General features: G+C 42.2%; 1 protein-coding gene across 11 annotated transcripts in view; it reads right to left on the reverse strand.

Annotated features, from left to right (window-relative positions):
* Positions 1 to 25,870, reverse strand: part of WDR37 (WD repeat domain 37) — an 80,951-nt gene that overhangs the window by 9,771 nt on the left and 45,310 nt on the right. For 5 of the 11 annotated variants that reach the window (XM_089311796.1, XM_008274012.5, XM_002720814.6 and 2 more), the window contains 2 exons: positions 17,023 to 17,263; positions 15,585 to 15,726 (listed from right to left, as the gene is read on the reverse strand). In XM_089311796.1, the coding sequence (XP_089167922.1) occupies positions 15,585 to 15,726; positions 17,023 to 17,263 (383 nt within the window). Of the gene's footprint in view, positions 1 to 15,584; positions 15,727 to 17,022; positions 17,264 to 18,148; positions 20,940 to 25,870 lie in introns of all 11 variants that reach the window. The other 6 variants (XR_016219171.1, XR_016219170.1, XR_016219169.1 and 3 more) reach the window with 2 other exon arrangements.

The raw sequence follows: 25,870 nt of genomic DNA on the forward strand, positions 1-25,870 counted from the left end.
TCACTTATTAGAAGATATTTAGAACTGGCCAGTGCCACGGCTCACTTGGCTAATCCTCCACCTGCAGTGCCAGCACCCTGGGTTCTAATCCCGGTTGGGGCGCTGGATTCTGTCCCAGTTGCTCCTCTTCTAGTCTAGCTCTCTGCTGTGGCCCGGAGAAGGCAGTGGAGGATGGCCCAAGTGCTTGGGACCTGCACTCGCATGGAAGACCAGGAGGAAGCACCTGGCTCCTGGCTTTGGATCCATGCAGCGCGCCAGCTGCAACACACTGGCCATGGCGGCCATTTTGGGGGGTGAACCAATGGAAAGGAAGACCTTTCTCTCTCTCTCTCTCTCTCTCTCTCTCTCTCTCCCTCTTTCACTGTCTAACTCTGCCTGTCAAAAAAAAAATATATATATTTAGAACAGAAACAATAAGGTGATATTTGAAGAAGAAAAACCTTAATTCCATCACCTCTGCTCACTAGCAAAGTTCGGTAAAAAGAATGTGGTAAAATACCCATATTGCCCAGTGAAATGAGATACTACACACACAGTCTTTAAAACCCAGTGTCATGCAGGAATATCTCAGGGTACTTGGGATTCATTTTTGTTATACACTGACAAGTTGGCATTTTTATCATTCATCTCTTCAAAAAGCTGTAAAAGGACCTGCTTCCTTCCTAGAATGGACCCAAGCACACATTTTAGTCTATATGTTAACAATCACTCTCACCACAATTGGTTCACCCAAGAAAATGTCACCTGATCTCAGGCCATAATCAGTAGATCCAAAGATGCCAGGGCAGCAGCTTCTAAGAGACATCTCAGAAACGGCCACAAAATCTTGTGGTCACTCATGCTGTAGAGAGGCTTAAAACCACCTCAATATTCACTGATACCATTAAAATGGCCCTACAAGAACACACACACATAAACTTCCACGTATCCATAAAGAAAGGTGTTCTTTTATCTTTGCAAATTATTAATTTATATGAACATAAGCATGGTTTCCACATCCTTAATTTACACATATCCATGTCAGATCCATCAAATGCTTGGAACCTACTAATTCCAATGTAAATGCTAGTTGTTCCTGTCACTGAAGCTGTACTGTTGAGATGTGAGGAGCATTATTCAGCCATCATGCTCCATTTATGAAATTCTTAATTTAAATGGACACAGGTCAAGTTCTAAGTGAATTAAAGTTTTAAAAAATTCAGTATCAGAATGCAGCAAAGCTACTCAGAACCAAGGAGACTTAACAATGAATGACAACAAATTACACTTGATCTTAGCCAAAAGGCCGAGAAGCAATTGACAACAAATTAAGATGTAACACTGAGGTCCCAGGAACATATTCAGGAACAGTGTGATGGTGACAGAAAGCTCACATAGCACATCTGCCTTCTGAAAGAAAGTCTTCCCACAGCAAACACACCTCTGTGGTAACTTCACTTATGCTAATCCCCCGCATGAAACTGCCATGTTCTGTAGAGGCATCCTGTGCACTACATGATGCAGCCGCCTCTCTGCTCCTGCTTATCAGATACCATCACATGTCCTGACTCTTGGGAGCCAAAACTGTCCCAGTTGAAAACCACTGTACTACATCTAGAGGGATATAAAGGAAGATACAGTGCACATGACCAAATATGATAAGGGGAAAAGTAGGCAGAGAGAAAGGTTAAATCCACAAAATCAACCCACTGACCCCCTGAATTCTTTATTTAAGAAAATAAAGAATACCCTGAGAGTTCAGCTGATACTATCCCTTAAATGCAAAGGTTAGAAGGAAACTTAAAGAACTTCAACTACCAGTTAAGCTTTGAAAAACTTAAGTTAGAGATGCCCATTGACTGCTCTCTGGACCAGTCTTCAGAAGGTTTTAGCCAAGTTAAATATCCGCAACCACTCTGCCAAATTAATGAAAAGCAAGAAAAAAAAAAAAAAAGCCCCAACAAAAGATCAAAAGATCGTCTAACCCATGTTAATGAAATGCTAAAAGACATTAGGTTTTTAATAAATCATAATCTTGACAGGTATTGTAGGACATCAAAAGAAAAAAGAATTGGCAAAGAGGCAGTAGTTTTAAAGGCACGCTCGGACCATGGGTCCCACGGGGAAACTGGTAAGCTGCAACCGCTCACTGGAAAAGCTTCAGACTCTGCCAAACTCCAGCAGAACTCATTTATCTTGTCGTGGAGAGCAGCCGAGCATATACTTCCAGCTGACAGTATGGTACCTTCTCACCGCACACCACTGCCTGATCTGGAACATTCTGTTCCCTCCGTGGGTCTCAATCAACGGAAATACTGTAATGCTAGCACTCCTCATTAGGACTAACAGCTGTCTTCCCAGTCACAGAGAGGCACAAAACTGCTTTGCATAACAATCTGCCGAAATTTCACGGCTAAGAAAAAAAATATACGATGTGGAAAATGCTGGACCATGAAATGCTGATGCAGTGTGCTTTTCTGGCACCACATCAAAAATTGACTAGAGAGTTTACATTTCTTATTTTAAAATCATAGCTTCCTACAAAATAACATTTTTATATGTGAGGAGCAGTGTGTTCAGAGAGCAAATATTCCCTAATAAAACACCAGAGTATGGGGCACTCCTTTCCTTAAAACACAAGCTTACCTGTTCAAAACACACAAAACTCGTCTTTTAAAAGGATAGCTACAACTATCCTTTTGAGGAGGATCCTATAAGGTATATTGTGAACTGTTCATGTATATTACAAAGTTAATATAAATGCATAAGTACAACATCTGTATCATTCCCCAAAATTCCTTTAAAAGCAGAGCACTGTCTGGAGCTAGAAAGCACAGTGCATTCCAACAAGCCAATCCGGAGCTCACTGATGCACCTGCACAGAACACTGTAAAATGCAAGGTGAAACAATAGTGTTTTCTGTGTGCAAAGAAATCAGACTGCCAGATTCCTCCCTACTGTTTCCCAAATTATTTGTTGAAAACCACACTTCCAACAGATGAAACAACTTTTCATCTTTAAAAGCCAGAAAGTCAAAATAAATGGGCATTTTAGGGTCTCGGAAAGTAGATCCTTATTTCACCTCTCCTATAATATGTGCTGTTCAGAATTTGAAGAACTCTCTCAAAGCCTGTATTTTAAGAATCCACATGCCTAGCTGACAAAGAGAAAAGTCATGTCCAAATGAAACATGTTTCTGAATATTCCTGGGGCCTGGATGTCTAACTCTCAAAAAAGTGGACTAAGAAACAAAAAACACAGAGAAGACAAACTTGTATCACAGATTTTTTTTTTTTTTTAATTTAAAATTCAATTGTCCCCGGAAAAAAAAAGTTACCTCACCTGCAGACTACCTTAATATTCTCACTTGGTTACACTACTTTCTAATCCTCCCTTTCTTCAGGAATAATGGAAAGATTTCCCATCTAAATTACTGGTAAGTGTATACAACATTGTTCATTCAGTAAGTATTTACTAAGCACCTAATGTGGGCCAGGTTGCAGTCAATATGGGAGAGCAACAGAAAAGAGGGTACAATTGCTACGTACGGCAACTCCATTCTAGGGGAGAAAATGACAACAGCCACCCTATTTTTAATGGAACACCATAGAGTTTTTAAAGGGCATGGTAGCATTCTAATAACCAAAAATGTGCTGCTGATAGTCATCAAGCCAAAGCTACAAATAATCTCCTATAATAACTATATGTATTACTGGTCCACAAAGGAAAGCGTCTAGTGATTTCAGAGTATTGTTTGGTTACTGGGATAAATTCTACTTAAGATTTAATTAATTCAATTAGTAAGGACATTTTTCACAGCCTATGCAAAGATGACATTCAGAATCCACATTCCTCTTTCTTTGTACACATACAAACACACACACTTCGAAGATTTAGTTTTTCTGAAAAGTTTTGGTTCTTGGGGGATTACTGGAGAAATCGCTTATGTGGAACATCTCACTCCCCAAAGATGGCAGTTAAATGAAGTGTTACTCTGCTCCATTACCAGCATCAGAACCCTGCAGCTCAGATGCAAAGCGGAGAATTCAGGCAGCCACTGAGTGTGACAAGAAGCAAAAAAAGCTGCAGAGCTAAAAAGTGACACACTCAACTGATCTAAGTGTGGACCAGGCTGCCATTCTGACACTGGCTATTCAAGGAACCAAACACACACTCTGGTCACCACTATTTGTTCCAAAAATAAGCCAGACCTTCTGGCATTTGTTCTCTTCCTCACTCTGCTGGTTCTGCACAACACACAGTGGTTTCAGCCAACACCGAGAATCTGATAGAGAGCTTGTGCATGTTCCCGTGAGTCTGGACTGAACTATCTTGGGAAGTTTCTGGTCTGTGTCAACAATGTGACAGTTATTTTTTAGGTCAACCCCATGAAAAGAGATACAATCTGACAGCTTCCAACAAAGCTGTCAAGTAGAATAATTTAGTACTAATTTTCTTGATGTCCTTATTTTTATTAGTTCCTAAACAGCTCTTCCTACACGAGGAATTTTTAACAGGTTAAGATAAGGGATATCCTGATGCGAAGGACTCACTCCATAAATTACTGTCTATTCAAACTATGGGATGCTAGGCTGAGAAGAAAAGTGATGCAGCAGCTCTGCAGGTGCTAGCCTATGAAAATCAAAGATACCTGCAGAATGGTGTCCTTCACATCAAGGAATAACTGTGCTTGCATGGTTATTTATGTGATCACAGAGAAACAGTCCATCATTAACACAAAAGAAACACTCCCAAAACACTTAAAACAATCAATGCAGTTAGATCTCATTTCTGCCAACTACTGTATATTATATTTCTCTGTGAATCTGTGCAACCTATTTAGGCTGACTAATAAAGCTGAGGTAAAAACCCAAAGTGGAACAATATATTGGGAGTTTATACTTAATTGCCCAATAGTCCCCAGAGAGCCTCAGCCTTAGTTTTATTATTGCCAGGAATTATGTAAATCCAAAGTTTGTCAAAATAAAATTATTTTTAATCCACCTAACTAAAAGATAACAGAACAATCATAATTTCAGAAATGTGGGGCCAACGCTGTGGCGTGTAGGTTAAGCCTCCCATCTACACATATGCACGCCAATTCATGTCGCTGCTAATGGCTGGGAACTCAGTGGAAGACAGCCCAAGTGCCTGGGCCCCTGCACCCACATAGGAGAAAGGAAGAAGCTCCTGGTTCTGGCTTTGGATTGGCCCAGCTCCGGCCACTGAGGCCATTTGGGGAGTGAATCAGCAAATGGAAGACCTCTCTCTCTCTCTTTCCCTCTCTCTGTTTGCAACTCTGCCTCTCAAATAAATAAATATTTTTAAAAAGATTTCAGAAATGTGGATAAAGTTATATAGGACTGGGAGAATCTGAGTTCAAAGACGTGAGATATGGTTCTAAGGCAAACAATGGTTTTGAGGCTACTGTTATCTACAGTCATTTTATTTCTCAAATATCCAAATCTATGGTGGGAGGCAATTATAAAACCACCCTTCTGTCCCTAGAAGGCACTAATCAGTAGATTCCTGTTTATCATACCCCTCCTCAGTTGTCCAAAATAAACACTCTGAAGGCACAAGCTGCCCACCCTTCCCAGAACCTACACAGGAGCTGATTCTGCATGCTGACTTTGATCAAGCACAACATTCAGCTATAATTAAAATCGACCACCATTCAGGTAAAAATGTCATTTTCTAAACACATTTTACTCTTGAAAAGCATAAAGAAAACTGTTTTACCAGGATATAAAATTCAAAACTACTTTCATATTTGTAAGTACACAGGAATTATCTAGAATTTAGTATGTGGTACCAAGTATCTCCCCTGATTTTCTTTGGCAAAAAAGGCATATGAAAATGTCACAACTTGAGAGTAATCTTGTAATTTTCAAATTGATTTTTTTTTTTTTTTTTTGACAGGCAGAGTTAGACAGTGAGAGAGAGAGAGACAGAGAGAAAGGTCTTCCTTTGCCATTGGTTCACCCTCCAATGGCCGCTGCGGCCCGCGCACCAAGCTGATCCGAAGCCAGGAGCCAGGTGCTTCTCCTGGTCTCCCATGGGGTGCAGGGCCCAAGCACTTGGACCATCCTCCACTGCACTCCAGGGCCACAGCAGAGAGCTGGACTGGAAGAGGGGCAACCGGGACAGAATCCGGCACCCTGACAGGGACTAGAACCCAGGGTGCTGGTGCCGCAGGCGGAGGATTAGCCTAGTGAGCCGCGGCACCAGCCTCAAATTGATTTTTAAATTGTTTTGTCTTATGTAGTTTTTTGTTTTCTTTAAAAGTACCAGAAGTTCACATTTTGGGGATAAAGGTACAACCATGTGAAAAGGAAAGAAGAAAATTTTTGTATTCTAGAATATGGTATATATGTTGAGGTAACGTCACATTTTTTCAATGCCAAAGAGTACTCACTCTTGTAAACAGTCAGTCAGGCATAAACTAGAATGATGGGCCACCCATGGAGGAAGCTTAATGACCAGTGACTGCTTCAACTCTCAGTTCCCTTTCATAGCAACTGAAACAAAATAGAACAAGACAAAACAAAACAAAAAAAGAGGAGGAGTGAGGGGAAGGGAAAAAACTACCAAGCACATAGGAAAGGTGGCAGTGCCGAGCAGGCAGAATTTGAGAAAGTAAGACTAAAGATAGGATCCTTCTGTTTAGGAACAATCTAAATGGTCATCCGTCATGTTCTTTCAAAGACAGTAGAGAATTTCATCTAAAAATGAACAGCTTGACAGTAAGAGCCTCTTGCAAGCACACAGAGTTAGCTATACACTTTCCACAGAATGACAGTCTACACTGGCATGGTCTGCGTGTTGGGTTCAACTGCACAAGAGTTTACAAGAAAAATGCAGTGGAGAGGAAAGGGTTAAGTTTTAAAGACAGGCTTGGGGCAGGCTCTGTCTTCAGCTTAGCTCTTAAAGCTGCCACCTGCAGTGCCAGCATCCCAGCAGGCATCCAGTATGGGCTCCTTGTCCCTGCTGCTCCACTTCCTATCCAGTTCTCTGCTTTGGCCTGGGAAAGCAGTAAAAGAGGGCCCAAGTCCTTGGGCCCCTACACCTGCCTGGGAGACCCAGAGGAAGCTCCTGTATCCTGGCTTCAGATGGGTGTAGCTCTGGACCTTGCGGCCAATTGGGAAGTGAACCAGCAGATGGATGACCTATTCCCCCCCGCCCCCCGCCTCTCCTTCTCTCTCTGTGTAACTCTGACTTTCAAATAAGTAAATAAATCTTTAATAAAAAAAAAAAAGGCTTACTAAATTATATCGCCATGTGAAAAACACATAAATATATAAGGATGTACTTTACTTCAGGTAAAAACCATTGAATTTCCATCCCAAAACATGATGATTAGGACAAAAATATATGAGAACTGCCAAAAGCTGAAATTTCTGTCACATTCCAAAATATTCAAATAAAACATTTCTATTATTTCTAAAAACAATAACACATTAAAATTTTGTGTTCTTAAGAAAACAATCTTTTAAAGTATATAAAATTATTTTCCACATAAATTGGTACACATTGGGCCTCTAATAACTAGTCAAATAACAGCAGCCACAGAGTTACACCAAGTAAATACTATTAGGGTAGAATTTCTGATATAATGAAGAGATGTCATAATACAGAGTAAAAGCAAATGTGACACATCAAAACAGAAAAAGGCTTATTAGTTCTTTCCAAAAAATTATGATAAAAGGCTTAAGCAGAGCTTACATCAAGGAGTTCTATCTCTGTCCAGCAAAGATAATGACAGTACAAATTTCAAGGGGACCCATTTAGCTAGTTTTTTATCTTACAGTGGACCATGGTATCTAAAGTCCAGTTTTTCAAAAAGGCATAGAATTGTAAAACCATAGAGGTAGCAGTGAGAGAAAATGAAAAGGAAAATATATGTCTCTCCCAGCACCTGGGCCAATAATCTTGACACCTATATAATTATACATGCCTTAAGAAAATCCAATAACAGATATTCAAATGAACTGGACAGTTAAATTTCCAAAAATGTATTCCTCATCATGTTAATATGAATTATGCAAACAAGGGATTTTATAGTCACATATGGTTAATAAATATTACTGTGGCTGGCATTATGGCATAATGGGTAAAGCCACTGCCTGCAAGGTCAACATCCCATATGAGCACCAATTCATGTCCCAGCTGCTCTACTTCCAATCCAGCTACTTGCTAATGGCCTGAGAAAAGCAGTGGAAGATGACCCAAGTAATTGGACCCCTGCCACCCACATGGGAGATGTGGATAAAGCTCCTGGCTCCTGGTTTCAGCCTGATCCAGACCTGGCTGTTGTGGCCCTCTGGGAAGGGAATCAGCAGATGGAAGATATCTAGCCCCCTTTTCTCCCTTTCTCCCTCCCTTCCTCCCACTCTCGGTCTCCACATCTTTCTCTCTGTAACTCTCTCAAATTAAAAAAAAAAAAAAAAAAAGAAGCACTGCCTCTGTTTAAGCAATGATTCATTAAAAACTGACTTTTGGGGCTGCCACTGTGGCACAGTAGTTTAACCCTCCACCTGCAGCACCAGCATCCCATATGGACAATGGATCTAGTCCCAGCTACTCCTCTTCCAATCCAGCTCTCTGCTGTGGCCTGGGAAAGCAGTAGAAGAGGGCCAAGCACTCTGATCTCATCATCAGCCTTAATGCATCTGGTCTGGCTGAGAAGCCCATGAGAGCATTTCAGGCATGGAAAGCTAAGACACTGTGGCAAAAATATTGTCCTGCATGAAGGATCTCTGTGAATGAGATCCTAGTGGAAAAAATGGGCCATCAAAGAAGGAGGTACTTTTCTCTGAAGGGAGGAGAGAACTTCCATTTTTCTTATGACCTTGCCTAAATACTGATGGAGACGGTGGACTCAAAAGGCTTCCATAGCCTTGGCAGCTCATGCCAAAAGCCCTAGGTATGGGAGACCAGGAAAAGCACCTGGCTCCTGGCTTCGGATCAGCACGATGTGCCAGCCGCAGAGCGCCGGCCGCGGCAGCCATTGGAGGGTGAACCAACGGTAAAAAGGAAGACCTTTCTCTCTGTCTCTCTCACTGTCCACTCTGCCTGTCAAAAAAAAAAAAAAAAAAAAAAGCCCTAGGTAATCACTGAAGCCATACATAAGAGTGTTAATTGTTAAATTAACAACAGGAGTCACTGTGCACTTACTCTCCACGCAGGACCTCTGTCCTCAATGAGTTGTACTATGAGAATTAACTGTAAAACCTGTTCTCAAACAGTTTTTTATACTTTGTGTGTATGTGTGTGTGTGTGTGTGTAAACTATTGAAATCTTTACTTGGTATAGAGTTGGTCTTCTGCGTATAACGTTAACTGAAAAGGAATCTTAATGGAGAATGGGACTGGGATTGGGAAAGGGGGGGTGGTGGGAGTGGGGGTGAAAGGACAGGTATGGTGGGAAGAATCACTAGATTCCTGAAGTTGTATTCATAAATAAAAGGTTTCTAAAAAATTTAAAAAACTAAAATGGTTGATTGCTTGGGCCTCTGCACCTGCTTGGGAGACCCGGAAGAAACTCCCAGCTCCCAGCTTTGGATCAGCTCAGCTCTGGCTGCAGAGGCCATTTGGGAAGTGAACCAGCTGATAGAAGACCCTTTTCTTTCTGTCTCTCCCTCTGTTTGTAACTCAATCTCTCAAATAAATAAATAAACAACAAAATCTTGAAAAAAAAACAAAGAGGAGTTATTTTTAAAAAATTGATTTTTCAGGACTATACCAACATAAATAACAAATTTCTAAAGAACTACATGTCTAAATGTTGCTTTTAATATTCGGGAAAAGAAACAAGTTAAAAGGACTCAAGAAAATCATCCTGGAAAATCAAGGAGTCACTTACCAGACTAGAAGCCAGCACTGTAACTCTAAAAATGAACTCTTAAGGGAGCATTTTCACTCATTTATTAAGGTGCAGACACTGTGCTAAGTGCTGGATAGGCAGACAGGATGGCGACTGCCCTAGGACTGAGGGTGGTAACGAAATGGGAATATAACATTAGGACTTCATGGATGTCCACAAGGATGTTGCGGATCACAGGAGAAGAGCCTCCACAGAGGATCCATCAGAATGGGAGGCCTAGAGTTTGTTTTTACAAGTCACACTTGGAATATTATAGATAAGTGCTAAAACAGGACACTGCTGGCATTAACCATTCCTCAGCTCTTAACTGGGAACAAAATCCTCATATCTGCTTTCAATGAAAGCTTGTCTTGGTATGGTATACACCCCTATAAACATTTGCAAGATAAAACGTTCTATATGCTTTATTTGTTAAGTGGGCTCCAAGCTGCAGAATCTCTGAGACAAAAAATCATAGTTGCTATCTAAGATTCCTCAACTGAAACCCTGTAAGATGTCTCCTTCCCCCCTTTACTAAGCTTGAGGTATTCCTAGAGGACTTCTACTGATCTAATATTAGAAAGAAATACTGGGCCGGCACCACGGCTCACTAGGCTAATCCTCCACCTTGCGGCACCGGCACACCAGGTTCTAGTCCTGGTCGGGGCACCGGATTCTGTCCCAGTTGCCCCTCTTCCAGTCCAGCTCTCTGCTGTGGCCTGGGTGTGCAGTGGAGGATGGCCCAAGTGCTTGGGCCCTGCACCCCATGGGAGACCAGGAGAAGCACCTGGCTCCTGCCTTTGGATCGCCGCAGCGCACCGGCCGCAGCGGCCATTGGAGGGTGAACCAACGGCAAAGGAAGACCTTTCTGTCTGTCTCTCTCTCTCTCACTGTCCACTCCGCCTGTCAAAAAATTTAAAAAAAGAAAGAAATATTTTTGTATTCAATAAAGACATCTATAACTCCCTCTGCTGACCAAGTCCTAAGCCTGCATGGGGAGTGGTGCCAGGGCACCCCAGGCAGTGGTGCTAAGCTACCCTTAATCTACACAGACCCTGGAGGCAGAAGAGCTAACCAGCCTCGACACTCCTAGTAAGACCTGCCAATTCAGAAAGGCTTAAAGAAAGTTAAACTTCTCTTCTCTCACTCTACAACAAAGAAAAATCTTTTCAAACTTACTTTCAGATTTACTATCAATAAAGAATGTTCATACTTAACGAGAAAACACAGACAATCTGAATAACAGTAGTACTGCACATAGGTATATCTATTTTCATTTAAAACTTTGATTCTCATTATTGTAGACTGAATGCAAGTATTAACTTAAGTCTTGGAAGATGTAGGTGAGAGACAGGATTCATGTGAATTATACACTCCACATTTACTCTAAACTCTCACCTGATTAATTTAAAAATAAGCTCTTGGGGCCGGTGTGTGGCGTAGCAGGTAAAGCCACCACTTGCAGTGCGAATGGAAGACCGACCTCCCTCCCTCCCTCCCTCTCTCTCTCTCTCTGCCTCTCCTTCTCTGTGTAACTCTGACTTCCAAATAAATAAATAAATCTAGAAAAAAAAAAAAAAGAGGTATCTAGTATTCACTCAAACTTTAAAATAAACAAATAAACTCTTAAAACTTTCTGTGATCACAGATCTACATTTAAGAAAAGAACTCAGGGTGGGCTTGTCACAGCACTTAAAACACTTCCCATATTGGAGTGCCTGAGTTCAAGTTCTCGTTCTGCTTTTGATTCCAGTTTCCTGTTAATGTACACCCTGGAAGGCAGCAACTGATGGCTCAAGTACCTAGGTACATGACACCTACATGAAAGAGACCCAGACTGAGTTCCTGGCTCCTGGCTTCAACATGGCCCAACCCGAGCAGTTGTGGGCATTTGGGGAGTGAACCAGAAGATGGAAGAGCTGTCTTTGTCTTTCTCCCTCTGTTTTTCAAATAAATAAATATTTTTAAATATAAGAACTCCTTCATAGCCAGCTGCATTCCTCATAAGTTTATTTCTCTAAAAGTTAACTATTACTTCATTTACATGACAGTTGCAAAAACACAGCACAAATACGTATTTTAGACAAAATACCAGCATTCCCTAAGATTTTACAACCAGAGGGAGACAAATGAGAAACAATCTATTGTTGAAACATCCTTAAAAGAACAGGTCATCAAAGGAGGTACCTTTCTCTGAAGAGAGAACTTCCACTTTGACTATGACCTTGTCCAAATATGATCAAGGTCGGCGAACTCAAAAGGCTTCCATAGCCTTGGCAGCTCATGACAAGAGCCTGGGGTGATTACTGACACCATAAACAAGAGTGTCAATTTGTTAAGTCAACAACAGGAGTCACTGTGCACTTACTCCTCATGTAGGAACTCTGTCCTTAATGTGCTGTACATTGTTATTTAATGCTATAACTAGTACTCAAACAGTATTTTTCACTTTATGTTTCTGTGTGGGTGCAAACTGTTGAAATTTTTACTTAATATATGCTAAACTGATCTTCTGTATATAAAGAGAATTGAAAATGAATCTTGATGTGAATGGAAAGGGAGAGGGCGGGGGGTGGGAGGAAGTTATGGGGGGAAGCCATTGTAATCCATAAGCTGTACTTTGGAAATTATATTCATTAAATAAAAGTTCAAAAAAAGAAAAACAAAATCCTTAAAAAGCTAAAACATGCACTTCCATAAACTCCCACTATTCCGAGTACATTCTTGCCCCATTCTGCATAAAACAAAACAAAAATAAAATTTTTCAGACAAATCCAATAGGGCAACAGAAGAGTCAGAATGCAACCAAAAAGGTCTCTGAATAACAAAGACTACGAAGTAATTGGGACGCACCAGCAGAGACTGCTCTAGAATTACTTTCCTAGACTCAAACTTCACTTTCCCTCAGGCAGCTCTCTCAATCACCTGGCCTCCTTCAATTTCTTCCTGAACAGAGATGGCACCAGCAAGACTCTGTGAAAGTCAGCAAGTCCAACCTGTAAAATGCCACACACCAAGGACTCACCAAACCCTGATCATTCTGACCCCGTCTCCGGACACAATGCTTCAGCCCTCCCTGCGGCCCAGCAAGCGCCTCCGTTCAGTCCTTGCAGCAGTAAGCATGGCAGGGGAACACGGACCCATCTCCTTGTGACTGCATCTCCTCCTCCACAACTGAAGTACAGCTGCCCTATTCTCTACACACAAAACTTCCTGCTTAATTCAATTTTCAACTATCTAATGGACTTTTCTTGATCTAGTACAGCAGTCAATTCATTAAGAAGCTGTTCACTTTTTCCAACCTAGCCCACCTTACTCTGCCAGGGCAACAGCACTCAGAGACAAAGGGTCGTGTGCAAGGTACAGAGGCCCACAGTCAAGTCCACTTAAAGCCAGAAATAAAAATGATAATCAAGGATCACAACTATTAAGTCTACAAATCTATGCTCAGACTCAAAAAATAAAGTGCCAGATAATGAGTACAGAAAGAATGACAGAATTACAAACATCACCCTTTTGAAACATTAATGTACTAAGTATTTGGGACAAAGATCCACAGTGATATTTAGATCCATTGGATGAAACAATACTAAGGATTAAGATATGAATATCTTAAAAGTATCTCCTACTAACTTCAAACTGGAACGCATACCTCCAAGTAGGGAGAAGTGGCAAACAACACCTTAACCGTGGGATACAAATGGGCATACCCAACAGCGAGATATCTGGCATTATGTGTATCTGGTACGATGCAAAAAGCATACAATCACAGCTGAGACATGCTTTCATCAAAAAACTGCCAAAACACGGAACACTACAAGACAGCTGCTTCAGGTTCTTCACAGAAAAATCCAATGTCATAAAAACTGACAATCAAAAATGAGAGGAGGACGATCTCAGATTAAAAATCGAGGACAGAGGAAGTAATATCTAAATGCAATGAATGGGGACAGGTGTCTGGCACAGTGGTTAAGTAACCTCCTGGGATGTTCACATTCCATATTAGAGTACATGGTGTGAGTCCTGGCTACTCTGCTTCCAATTCACCTTCCTGCTAATGTGCATCCTAAGGAGGAAGCAGGTGATGGTTCAGGTACTTGGGTCCCTGCATATGGGGGACCTAGATTGAGATTCAGGCTCCTGGCTTCTGTCTGGTATAGTCCCGGCTACTGCAGGCATTTGGGGAATGAACCACCAGCACTCTTGTCTTTATCATTCACTGCCTTTCAAATAACTTTTATGGAAGCTTGAAACTTTTCAAAATAAAAGGCTTAGAAAAAATCTTCAGCTTCATAAGTAAGATTGTCTAAGTGTGAATCCTCACTGCTGGGTCTCTGAGTGCCCTCACTGTACACTCTGGTGTACAGCAAGAATGGCCCCTCACATACCCTGGAATGCACTGCTGCCGGACAGGGCTATTTGCATGTGAGTCTCCTTTGCACATGGTAGATACAGGGGAGTATCACATCCAGGCTAATGTGGCTGAGAAGCAGCTGCACCCCTGCTATGACCTCTTCCCCACTAACAAGGAGGACATACAAGACTGAGCCCTGACAAGGGTGGAACCACACACAATGGGGCTCTCAAGGGCCCAACTAGGGCCAGGCCATACTGTGAGGGAGTGGCAATGCAACACTGTATTGTGTTCAGCCACTGATTAACAGACATTTTCCTTTACTTTGGTTATCATAACCCAAGCTAGTAAAATAAAAACTTTCCTCAACATATGTCAAGTTCTGGGTAATATATTAAAATATATGTTTGTAATCACTAATGTTCCTGCAGGCTCTCAGACTCAAGTATTATTTAATCAATTTCAAGCAATTTCCTCTCAAACACTTCATTAACATTTTGAACATGAAATCTAAACTTTAGTGTCTAACACTGAGTATTATGATGGGCAGGCACTTATCTGGATATCAGGATAAGAAGCAAGACAAGCACTGTCACCCAGATGAGACACAGAGTCTGGAGGAGAAGCAGTGCACTGGGGAGCAGAAGTCAGGATCCACTTGGGAGGTATGACTGAACATCAGTCTTGCTGACAGACTGGATGGGGGACTCATGAAAGAGAGTTTTAAATAAGAAAAATCAAGAAATAGCCAAAGGTCTGTGTGTCTGGACAGATGTTACACTGTCATTGACTGAGACTGAGAAGGGTCAGACTGGGGGAAGAATAAGTTTCTGGAAAAAAAAAAAAAACCACAATTCTGTTAAGACATCTTTATATATGAGGGGGCCTAAGAGAAATCCAGGCAGAGAAGGACGTACATGAGATTGAGCGTCTGTGTGTGTGTATGTGTGTGCACACACATGTGCATCATTTAGAACACATGCTGCAAATACACGTAGTAACAAAAAACAAGACTAAAAACATTTAGTAACATGATCTGAGCAGCTACAAACTGCTCCAACTGGACCTTCTCCATGGATGACATGACCATACTAGTTACTTGTGCCACAAACCCTTGAGTGTTTTGATTTCTCTCTCTTCCCCTACTGTCCCAAGTCCAAACCCATCCAATTTCCTCACAGCATTTAAGTATCTTTTTTTAATCTCCTAAATTCTTGGAAATCTCAAAAATGCAGCTAAATGCTCAGGAAAAAAAACATTTTGAAAGAGAATAAAGTTGCAAATACTGAAAATTAAGATTAGATTTACATTTTATTGTCAACCCATGAATAGTTAAGAATGTTCTCATGAATAATTAAGAATGGATCTCTGAACTACCGCAACTCACTCCGTGTGTCCCTGGAAAACATTCACGGAGTGGATGGAAGGGTCCCTGAAATCCCAGAGACGGAAAGTTGTGTCACGGGAGGAGGTCACCACGAGCCGCTGGGTGGGGTGTGTGCAACAGTGCGTTAACTCCTGGTCATGCCCTACAACCAAGTACAACAAAAATGCAAGATCATCCACATACAGATACACAATTAGAATGAAACTTTAAAAAACAAACAAAAAATTTAAAGTTCTTATGGGTTCTACTGTTAGCATTCAATGGAAAGGTAAACCTAAAGAACTCACTTAATAACAAGTGAGTCACATATTTTCCTTCAGAAGCTGGAAGGCCTATCAAACATCCTTTTAAAACAAACAGGGAAGCAGGTATATGTATAATCTGTTTTCTGATCCTAACAGCAAGAAGGTCGGGTAAATCCACAGGCTGAATATGTGAACAATGTAAAATTTAATTCCAAAATATCTTCTAATGATATAACACTTTGGGCCCTCAGTAAAATGTAATCTTTAACATTCAGGAAATGTACGTCCTGACACACTTGCAAAAACTATGGTAGAATTCTAGGATGTCTCCAAGACTCCATCTTTAGATGCACACCCTATATAACACTCTTCTTGTGCACTGGGGCAGAACCTGTTAATATGATGAAATACTTCGCTAGCAAGTATGGCTTATTATAGGGCAAAAAGGATTTTGCAGATGTGATATGGTCCTTAATCAGTTAACTAAGTTAATCAAGAGTTTGTCCCAGTGGTTTTACCTAACCAAGTGGACCCTTCCAAACAGGCCAGGCCTTCTCAAGAGAATTAATCAGGGCCGTAAAGACAGCTCTCACTGGCCCAAAAGAAACCAAACTGTCTGTAGTTGGTAAAAGGCCTTTTTTTGGAGGGACCACCAGGGATTTGAGGGAAGCCTGTGGTGCTCAGAACAGTCCCCAAGTGAAAGTTAGCAAGAAAACAGAGGCTTTAATCACACCAACCACCAGGAAATGTATTCTTCCAACTACCAGTGAGCTTAGAAGAGGAGTAAAAGCCTCAGTGGGGTCTCGCCTGGTCAACCACTTCACTTCAGCCTTCAAGGCCCTGAGAAGAGGAACATCTATGATGGACACAGAAATCCTGACCCAGGAAACCAGGAGGTAATAAATTCCTATTGTTTTATAGAGCCACTAAGTTTGCAGAAATTTGTTATAGAACAAAAGGATATCACCCATATTTCAAATATCTAGATAATACACACTACGGTTAAGTCCTCTAAAGATAAAATCCATTTAGCTACCAATAGTTCTATTAGAAAGGACTTCAGAAAATTACAATCAAGGAGCCAACAACAGAGTACAGTTAGTTCTAGCCAAGAAATAATTTGCAAGATCAGACATAAACAAACATAAATCAAAGTGCATAACCAGAAAGTTCAAACATTTAAAGTACAGTACCTGTCAGAGAATGAACAAGCTCAGATGTCTCAACATCATACAGGTTCGCTGTTCTGTCCCAGGAAGCTGTCACTGCCTGCTTGCCTCCAACCAGCCAGTCAGCAGCTATGACCACGCCCTGGTGGCTCTTGAGAGATGTCAGTGGAATTCGAATGGTAGGGCAGTCACTGGACACATCTCCATCAATATCAGGTTCATCTTTATCAGAGCACTCAATTTCATCTTCTCCAGATATTTGTTGCTAATGTTAAAAATCAGAAAAAAAACTGTCCTGGGAATCCTGAGATTTTTCTGACACAGCTAAACAATCAGATGGTTCTCATTTAACTTTGTAAGGCAACTCTTTCATCATACTGAGCAATATCACAGCAGTCTGGCACTAACTGGTGCTAAATGAATGTTTATCAATTTCATAACTTGGTTAAAACCCCAGGCCAAATCTAAGAAAATAAATTAAGGCTACTGTGATATCAAATGAAGCTATAATTCATGACCACTAACCAATAAAATGACGAAATGTTGAAAAAACATTTTAACTTTTCTCTACTTATTACTAGAAATGTAATATGAAACTAAAAATTACAATTAGAAGTCAATAATTTACCACAATAAAAAATGTATTTGGGGGCGACTGCTGAGGTATAGCAGGTAAAACCACTGCCAGCATTCCATATGGGTGCCAGTTCATGTCCCGGCTGCTCCACTTCCAATCCAGCTCTCTGCTCTGGCCTGGGAAAGCAGTAGAAGGCGGCCCAAGTCCTTGGGCCCCTGCACCCTCGTGGGAGACCCGGAGGAAGCTCCTGGGTAGTGGCTTCGGATCAGCTTAGCTCCAGCCACTGCAGCCAGTTGGGAAGTGAACCAGCAGATGAAGACCTCTCTGTCTCTGCCTCTTCTCTCTGTGTTACTTTGACTTTCAAATAAATAAATAAATCTTTAATTTAAAAAAAAGGCATTTCAATTCTTATAAGCCTATTTAAAATACACCTAGAATTCTACTGTTATAATTTCTCACAGTATCATTGAAGTCTTTTGTCAAAAGCAAGGTTAATGTAAAAATAACATCCTAGGCTTCAATTCTTTAAGAAAACTTGTTTATTCACTCAACAAATAACGATCAGATGCTTACAATGTACCAGGTCCCAGACAGCAGAGAAGGTGAGAGGTGATGCCTGTCACAGGTAACACTATGCTCATTCTACGTGGCAAGAATGCTGGAGTAAACAAGACTAAAACAGTCCCTGTCCTCAGAGGACTATTATTCTAGCAAGACAGACTGCTCCCCCACACACAAATATGGGAATATATGTCATAGGTACACATATGCAAGTATTGTAAGTAACACATATGCACACACTAGTATAATATATGTCACATGTACACAGACGTGCATGGGAATGTCACATGTATACACTAATATGGAATATGTCAGATGTACGTATACAGAGAATCAGGTAGTAAAATAAACACTATGAAGAAAAAATAAGACATAGTTAAGGAATTGCTATTTTATATAAAATTTCTAGAAAATATTCTGGTAAGGTAACATTTGAACCAGAATGTGAGGAAAACCTGAGAGTAAGGCATGGAACACCAAGGGGAACAGCATCCCAAGCAGAGGGAGCAAGTGTAAAGGTCCTTGTGCACTAGACAGAGTCTGCCAGTTGTACACTGGGCATAGTGCAGGGGGAGACATGACCTAGGAAACAGCATATGTAAAACCTGGTAGCACAGCAGGTTAACGCCCTGGCCTGAGGCACTGGCATCCCATACAGGTGCCTGTTCAAGTCCCAGCTACTCCACTTCCCATCCAGCTCTCTGCTGTGGCCTTGGAAAGCAGCAGAAGATGGCCCAAGTTCTTGGGCTCCTGCACTCGCATGGAAAACCCAGAGGAAGCTCCTGGCTCCCGGCTCCTGGCTTCAGATCAGCACAGCTCTGGCTGTTGCAGCCAACTGGGGAGTGAACCAGCGGATGGAAGACCTCTGTCTCTCTCTACCTCTCCTCTCTCTGTGTAGCTTTGACTTTCAAATAAATAAATAAATCTTTAAAAAAAAAAAAAAAAAAAAAGAACCTGGTAGAGGGGCCAGCGCTGTGGCATAATGGCTTAAGCCTCTGCCTCCAGCACCAGCACCCCATATGGGTGCCAGTTCGAGTACTGGTTGCTCCAGTTCCAATCCAGCTCCCTGCTAATGTGCCTGGGAAAGCAGCAGATGATGGCTCAAGTGCATCCTCGTTCAGCAGACCTTGATGAAGTTCCTGGCTCCTGGCTTCAGTCTGGTCCAGCCCTGGCCACTGCAGCCATTTGAGGAGTGAACCAGAAGATGGAAGACTTCTCTCTCTGCCTCTCCCTCTCTTTAAATCTGCCTTTAAAATAAATAATTCTTAAAAAAATTAAAAAATGGTAGAATAAGGAAAGAACTTTGAATTTTACTCTGCTGAAAAATCATCATACAGCTTTTCCAACAATATGATATAATCTGGTTTGTGCTAGCAAACAGGGGGAAAAAATGAAAGGCCTTTTTTGGGTAATTAAGTTAAAATGACTGGTGCCCTTATATAGGAAGAGATTAACAATACAGACATATACAGAGGAAAGGCCATGTGAGGACACAGCAGGAAGACCGCAATCTGCAAGCCAAGGAGAGAGACCTCAGAGAAACCAACCCTGATGACAACTGTGGGGTCCTGGGTTTCTAACCTTCATGAAATAATAACATAAATTTGTTATTTAAGCTGACCAGCCTATGGTATTTTATTACAGCAACCATAGAAAACAATAGGGGGAAATCAGTAGGAGATTATGGAAGTGTATACAAGTAAGAGATCACAAGCTGGACTACAGTGGTGGCTACAGAATTGCAAAGAAAGGCAAAATTAAAACATCCTCTGTGTAACAGTCAGGACTTGCAGACAAACCAACAGAATATGAGAAAAATACAGGAATTCACAATTTAAAGTTAAAAGGCCTAAACCAGTGGGTAAATAATGCTGACATTCTCTGAGACAAGTAGCACAATGGAAGAAGCATGTAGAGGAGACCAGAACCTAACTTCGGACAAATTACTTCATCTTGTCTGCGGGATATCCAGAGACTGAGTAAGAAAGATGGCTACAAAAGTTTGGATTAAAAACGGAGTTAAAGATGGTTTGGAAACTGAGGGTCAGAAACCACAGAAGATAATTAAAGCCTGGAGTACTGAGTGAGATCAGTGATAGACGACTGTAGGAGGAAAGCAGGTAGGCAGGTGGAGGGTCAGGAGAGGAGACCCACACACAGGTGAGAGGGAAGTATCAGGAGAGGTAAACGCCCAGACAAGAAGGTGGAAGGTCAGGAAGAACTCCCACAGGTAAGTGGGTAGTGTGTCAGAGACCCAGAAGTCTGGAGAAAAGAGACCCAGACAATAATACTCAAGGTGAAGGAAGAAAATGATAGAAATAAGGTATATGTTGGAGGGAGAGAAACAGCAATAAATGCAATTAAGGCACCTAAAAAGTTACTTGAAACTGTGTGGACAACATGGAGGGGATAAATGATCAAGGCCCAGTAGAGTGGCAGGGGCACAAAGCTGGCTGGAGAGAAGTGTACCTTGGCAGAGAAAAGGGCACAAGTGACACCTGTGAGACTGTCATCATGAGCAAACCACCAAGGTGATGAATCTTGATAAGCTGTGGGTCAGATGTGTGCTGTTGGGAAGGATCCAAAAAGGGGACAAACTTGATGATGCAAGACAGAAGGAATCACTGTAAGGGCAACATCTACAAGGAGGACAGCAGACAGGACCTTAAAGACAGGGAAAGATTACGCCCCATTACTGCAAGAGGACAGGTGCTGCCATGAACACAGGCCTCTAGGGGAGGAAGGGTATGGAAGTCCTCTTCAACTGCTTCCATCTCAGAGAATCAAGAAGCAAATACTGCAGCTGGGAGGGAGGAAAGAGGAAGAGTGAGCGAAGGAAGGAACAGGAAGTGCAACGACAGTGCTCAGGACAAGGCCTGCTGGCCATCAGAGGAGACCACCAACTCAGCCTAAGAACAGTCAGGGGCCGGCACTGTAGCACAGCAGTAGAGTCACTGCCTGCAGTGCTGGCATCCCATTTGGGTGCCGGTTCAAGTCCTAGCTGCTCCACTTCCGATCCAGCTCTCTGCTGTGGCCTGGGAAAGCAGTAGAAGATGGCCCAGATCCTTAGGCCCCTGCACCCACATGGGAGACACAGAGGAAGCTCCTGGCTTCAGATCTGCGCACCCAACTAGCGAGTTAACTGGTGGATCAAATACCTCTTTCTCTCTCTCTCTCTCTCTCTCTGCCTCTCCTTTTCTCTGTGTGTAACTCTGACTTTCAAAAAAATGAATAAATCTTTAAAAAAAAAAAAAAAAGGTCATGGCCTGGCGCTGTGGTGTAGAGGATAAAGCCGTCACTTGCAGTGCTGAGATCCCATATGGGCACCAGTTCAAGTTCCAGCTGCTCCACTTCCAATCCAGCTCTCTGCTGTGGCCTGGGAAAGCAGTAGAAGATGGCCCAGATCCTTAGGCCCCTGCACCCACGTGGTAGACACAGAGGAAGCTCCTGGCTTCAGATCGGTGCACCCAACTAGAGTTAACTGGCGGATCAAATACCTCTTTCTCTTTCTCTCTCTCTCTCTCTCTCTCTCTGCCTCTCCTTTTCTCTGTGTGTAACTCTGACTTTCAAAAAAATGAATAAATCTTTTAAAAAAAAAAAAAAAAGGTCATGGCCTGGCGCTGTGGTGTAGAGGATAAAGCCGTCACCTGCAGTGCTGAGATCCCATATGGGCACCAGTTCAAGTTCCGGCTGCTCCACTTCCAATCCAGCTCTCTGCTATGGCCTGGGAAAGCGCACTTGCACCCACATGGGAGACCCAGAAGAAGCTTCTGGCTTCAGATCAGCTCAGCCCCAGCCATTGCAGACATTTGGGGAGTGAACCATCAAATGGGAAGACCTTTCTCTCTCTTTCTGCCTCTGCCTCTTTGTAACTCTGCCTTTCAAATAAATAAATCTTTTTTTTTCTTTTTTTTTTTTGGCCAGGCAGAGTTAGACAGTGAGAGAGACAGAGAATTATAGACAGTGAGAAAGAGACAGAGAGAAAGGTGTTCCTTCCGTTGGATCACTCCCCTAATGGCCACTACGGCCGGCGCTGCACCGATCCGAGGCCAGGAGCAGGGTACTTCCTCCTGGTCTCCCATGCAGGCGCAGGAACCCAAGCACTTGGGTCATCCTCCACTGCCCTCCCGAGCCACAGCAGAGAGCTGGACTGGAAGAGGAGCAACCAGGACTAGTACCCGGCACCCCAACCAGGACTAGAACCCGGGTGCTGGTGCTGCAGGCAGAGGATTAGCCTAGTGAACCACGGCGCCAGCCCCAAAAAAATAAACCTTAAAAAAAAAAAAGTCAGCAGGTGTTCACAGCTTAAGTGCAGGAAAGGTACATTGGCAAAGTGTATTTTATCAGAGTTGACATTTCTCCAGGGAGAGATGGATTTATAATCTAGTGAGAAAGTCCAACATACACGATTATACAATGAATTGCCCAGTTCAGGTTATGCTAAACGGTATGCAGGAATGCCGGATGCTTTAGTAGATGAGGGTGCTTTAACTCTAAGGGACCAATACCTGAGCTACCACATAAAGAGAGCAGGATCTAAGGGTAGGTTTGAGAGGGAGACAGCATAGGAAAAGAAGGAAGAGAATTTGGTAAATGCAGGGCAGCAAGAGCCATTCAGTTTGGGCTGCAGCGGGGAGGACAATGACAAAAACTAAAGCTAGACAGGCTGGCAAAAGGCACTCAAAGCAGCCATTGCAAAGCAAGGAAGATGTTTTAGACTTTATTTGGAAGGCAAACAGAATCACTGAAATCAAGTGTGCACATGCTAGAAAGATGACTCCTGATGGAGCATAGAAAAGGGACAACATGGGCAGCCAGACTGGTTATATGACTACAGGGGTCTGGCTGGGAGATGATGGCTTACAAATCTGTGGAAAAACAAGGGAGTGACAAAACCCTTCCCTTCTGCATGAAATGAGAACTTTGTCCCCAACACATGATGCTCAAGGTAAAAAGAACCCCCAACTGCATCTAGACAGACAGGAACTCTACATTCTGCAGAAATTCTTAATGGAAAAATATAGCTGTGGACCTTGTGTCTGGCGATTATCCCTGGCACATGGTAGGTGCTCAGAAATGGCTCCTGGGCCAATAGGCTTCTCAGATCCCACAGCTGAGCCTGAGGAATCCTATTCACTTGTACTTGTGCTGTTCTTTTCCAGACAGTTCTATGGTCAGGAGTCTTTATGGACAGGTACATGAGTGGGTGGCAAGGGCTCCAGCAGACAAGGGTAGGGGTTCTGATCTCTGACACTATGTCCTGTCTTGCCTTCTCCTAGCTGATGTGACCCCAAGGGCAGCCTGTGGTATCACAGGGGCCGGCGCTGTGGCGTAGTGGCCAAAGCAGCCGCCTGCAATGCCTGGGAAAACAGTAGAGGATGGCCCAAGTACTTGGGCCCTTGCACCTGCACGGGAGATCCGGAAGAAGCTCCTGGCTCTTGGCTTCGGATCGGCACAGCAATGCCAGCATCCCACATGGTTGCTGCTTCAAGTCCCAGCTGCTCCACTTTTGATCCAGCTCCCTGTTATTGCTCCTGGGAAAGCAGTAGAAGACGGCCCAAGTCCTTGGGCACCTGCACCTATGTGGGAGACCCGGAAGAAGCTTCTGGCTCTTGGCTTTGTATCAGCCCAGCTCCAGCTTTTGCAGCCATTTGGGGAGTGAACCAGTTGATGGAAGGTATCTCTCTCTCTCTCTGCCTCTCTGTAACTCACCTTTCAAATAAATAAACAAATCTTAAAAAAAAAAAAGAAAAAGAAAAGGTATTATAGGGACAGAGATAAGTAGGTGAGCAATTATTTAGGAACTGTAATCAAAAGATGTCATGGATGAAAGAGGAGATGGAGAAGTGGCAGGATAAAAAGGATGGGTCAAAGAGAATTCCAAAAACTTTCTGACAGTTTGTTAATTAGTGTACTCCTGACGTAGATCAGTGAATCTATCAGGCTATTCACTAAATATTTTTGATGGAGGGAAATAAAACAACTAGGCATACAATGAGCTTCTCCCTCACATAGGGAACGTCTGAGGGGATTGGGACTAAGACTGTGTGTTCGGTTTGGGTCATGTTTAGTGTGACGTACTGCAAACAATCCAGTGGAGAGAAAATGTGCATGTGCAGTGGGGCACAATGTGATGGGAGTTTGGAAGGGAGCCCTGGAGTTCCTGATGTCAGGATCCATGTTTCAAAAGGTTAAACAAAGTCAGTACTTTGTAGAGGTAATTTTTCTAAACTATATAAGGCATTAAAGGAAGTTTACAGTGTATAATAAGTCCTACATTTAAAAATAATTATACACTCTTTTGCCTTAATTTTGCAAATGCAGGAGCTTAAAAGGGAGTGAGGTATTAACATGTATTTTTACCATTTTAAATGGCAATCTATTTAATTTTAATCGTCTTTACTGACAGTAATATTTTAATAGACTGTCCAAGAATTGCCAATTTAAACTGAAAAATATCTGCTGAGTACTAGCAGCCCACCAATCAATGAACTGCTCAATCAGTGTCCTAATGTAGCAAGAGCCACTAGAAGCCACTTAACTCCATTCGATTTTCACTTTCAAATGGAAAAATTAATGCTACTAGTTAAAAGAATGACCCAGTGTCACATAGTGTGCGACAGTTATTTAGTTGGAAATGTGCATCTGTTTGCATCATACCACCCAACACTTCTCTACCAACACTGGATGTCAAGTAAAGCTCAGATGCAAAAAAAAAAAAAAAAAAAAATCTGTTGGAAAGCTGTGCTAATTCAAGAATTCAAGATAAACAGATTTTAAGAGATTCGAGTTTATTTTAAAACCTAGAATTGGAACTGCTATGCAAATCTGAGTCGAGACAGGCAAGAAAAACTTAAGAAAACACATCTCTTTCAACCTAGGAAGTATCACTTGCTCTCATCACTAACTGAAGAAGAGTAGGATCCACTCTTTACAAGGGAAGATCAGTCTGTCCTTGCAGCGCACCTGAAGCAGTTCCAGCTACAGCAAATATCGTGTGCTCATGCTTAATTCAGGATGTGCTTGCTCCCTTCACCCTCACCATGGGCCCCAAATCCTAAACGTTTTAATGAAAAACTCCCGTGTCCAATGCTAGAAAAGTAATTAAGAAGAAAGTTAATTTAATACATAGGTAGGGGCCAGAGCTGTGGTGCAGCGGGTTAAAGCCCTGGCCTGAAGTGCCAGTATCCCATACGGGTGCCGGTTTGAGTCCCGGCTGCTCCACTTCCGATCTAGCTCTCTACTATAACCTGGGAGAGCAGTAGAAGATGGCCCCTGCACCCACTTGGGAGACCCAGAAGAAGCTCCTGGCTCCTGGCTTCCGATCAGCGCAGCTCTGGCCATGGTGGCCATCTCGGGAGTGATCCAGCAGATGGAAGACCTATCTGTCTCTACCTCTCTAACTCTTTCAAATAAATAAAATAAATCTTTAAAAAAATACATAAGTAAACTATTAAGTGTTTTTAACTACAGTTCAAATATTTTTCCCTTTCACAAAACTGTTGTTTTGTTTAGGAAAAAAGTCCATTTTTAAAATTTTTTGAACATTAATCCTCACCTTCATCTCTCTGTCCTTAGCCCTTTTTACTGCTCAATGGGCTTGTCTTTAAATGAATGTGCATGTTAAGTATGCCACATAATGAAGTCTGGTGATTGTACAAGGAAGAAAAAATGTATTAAAGTAAAACACACATTACAATAAGCACCCCTTCCTTTGTGAGGGATCTGTGTCAA

Source organism: Oryctolagus cuniculus, chromosome 13 (assembly GCF_051225735.1).
Source record: "Oryctolagus cuniculus isolate XC-2025 breed Fujian yellow rabbit chromosome 13, ASM5122573v1, whole genome shotgun sequence".
In the NCBI taxonomy this organism is placed as follows: Eukaryota; Metazoa; Chordata; class Mammalia; order Lagomorpha; family Leporidae; genus Oryctolagus; species Oryctolagus cuniculus.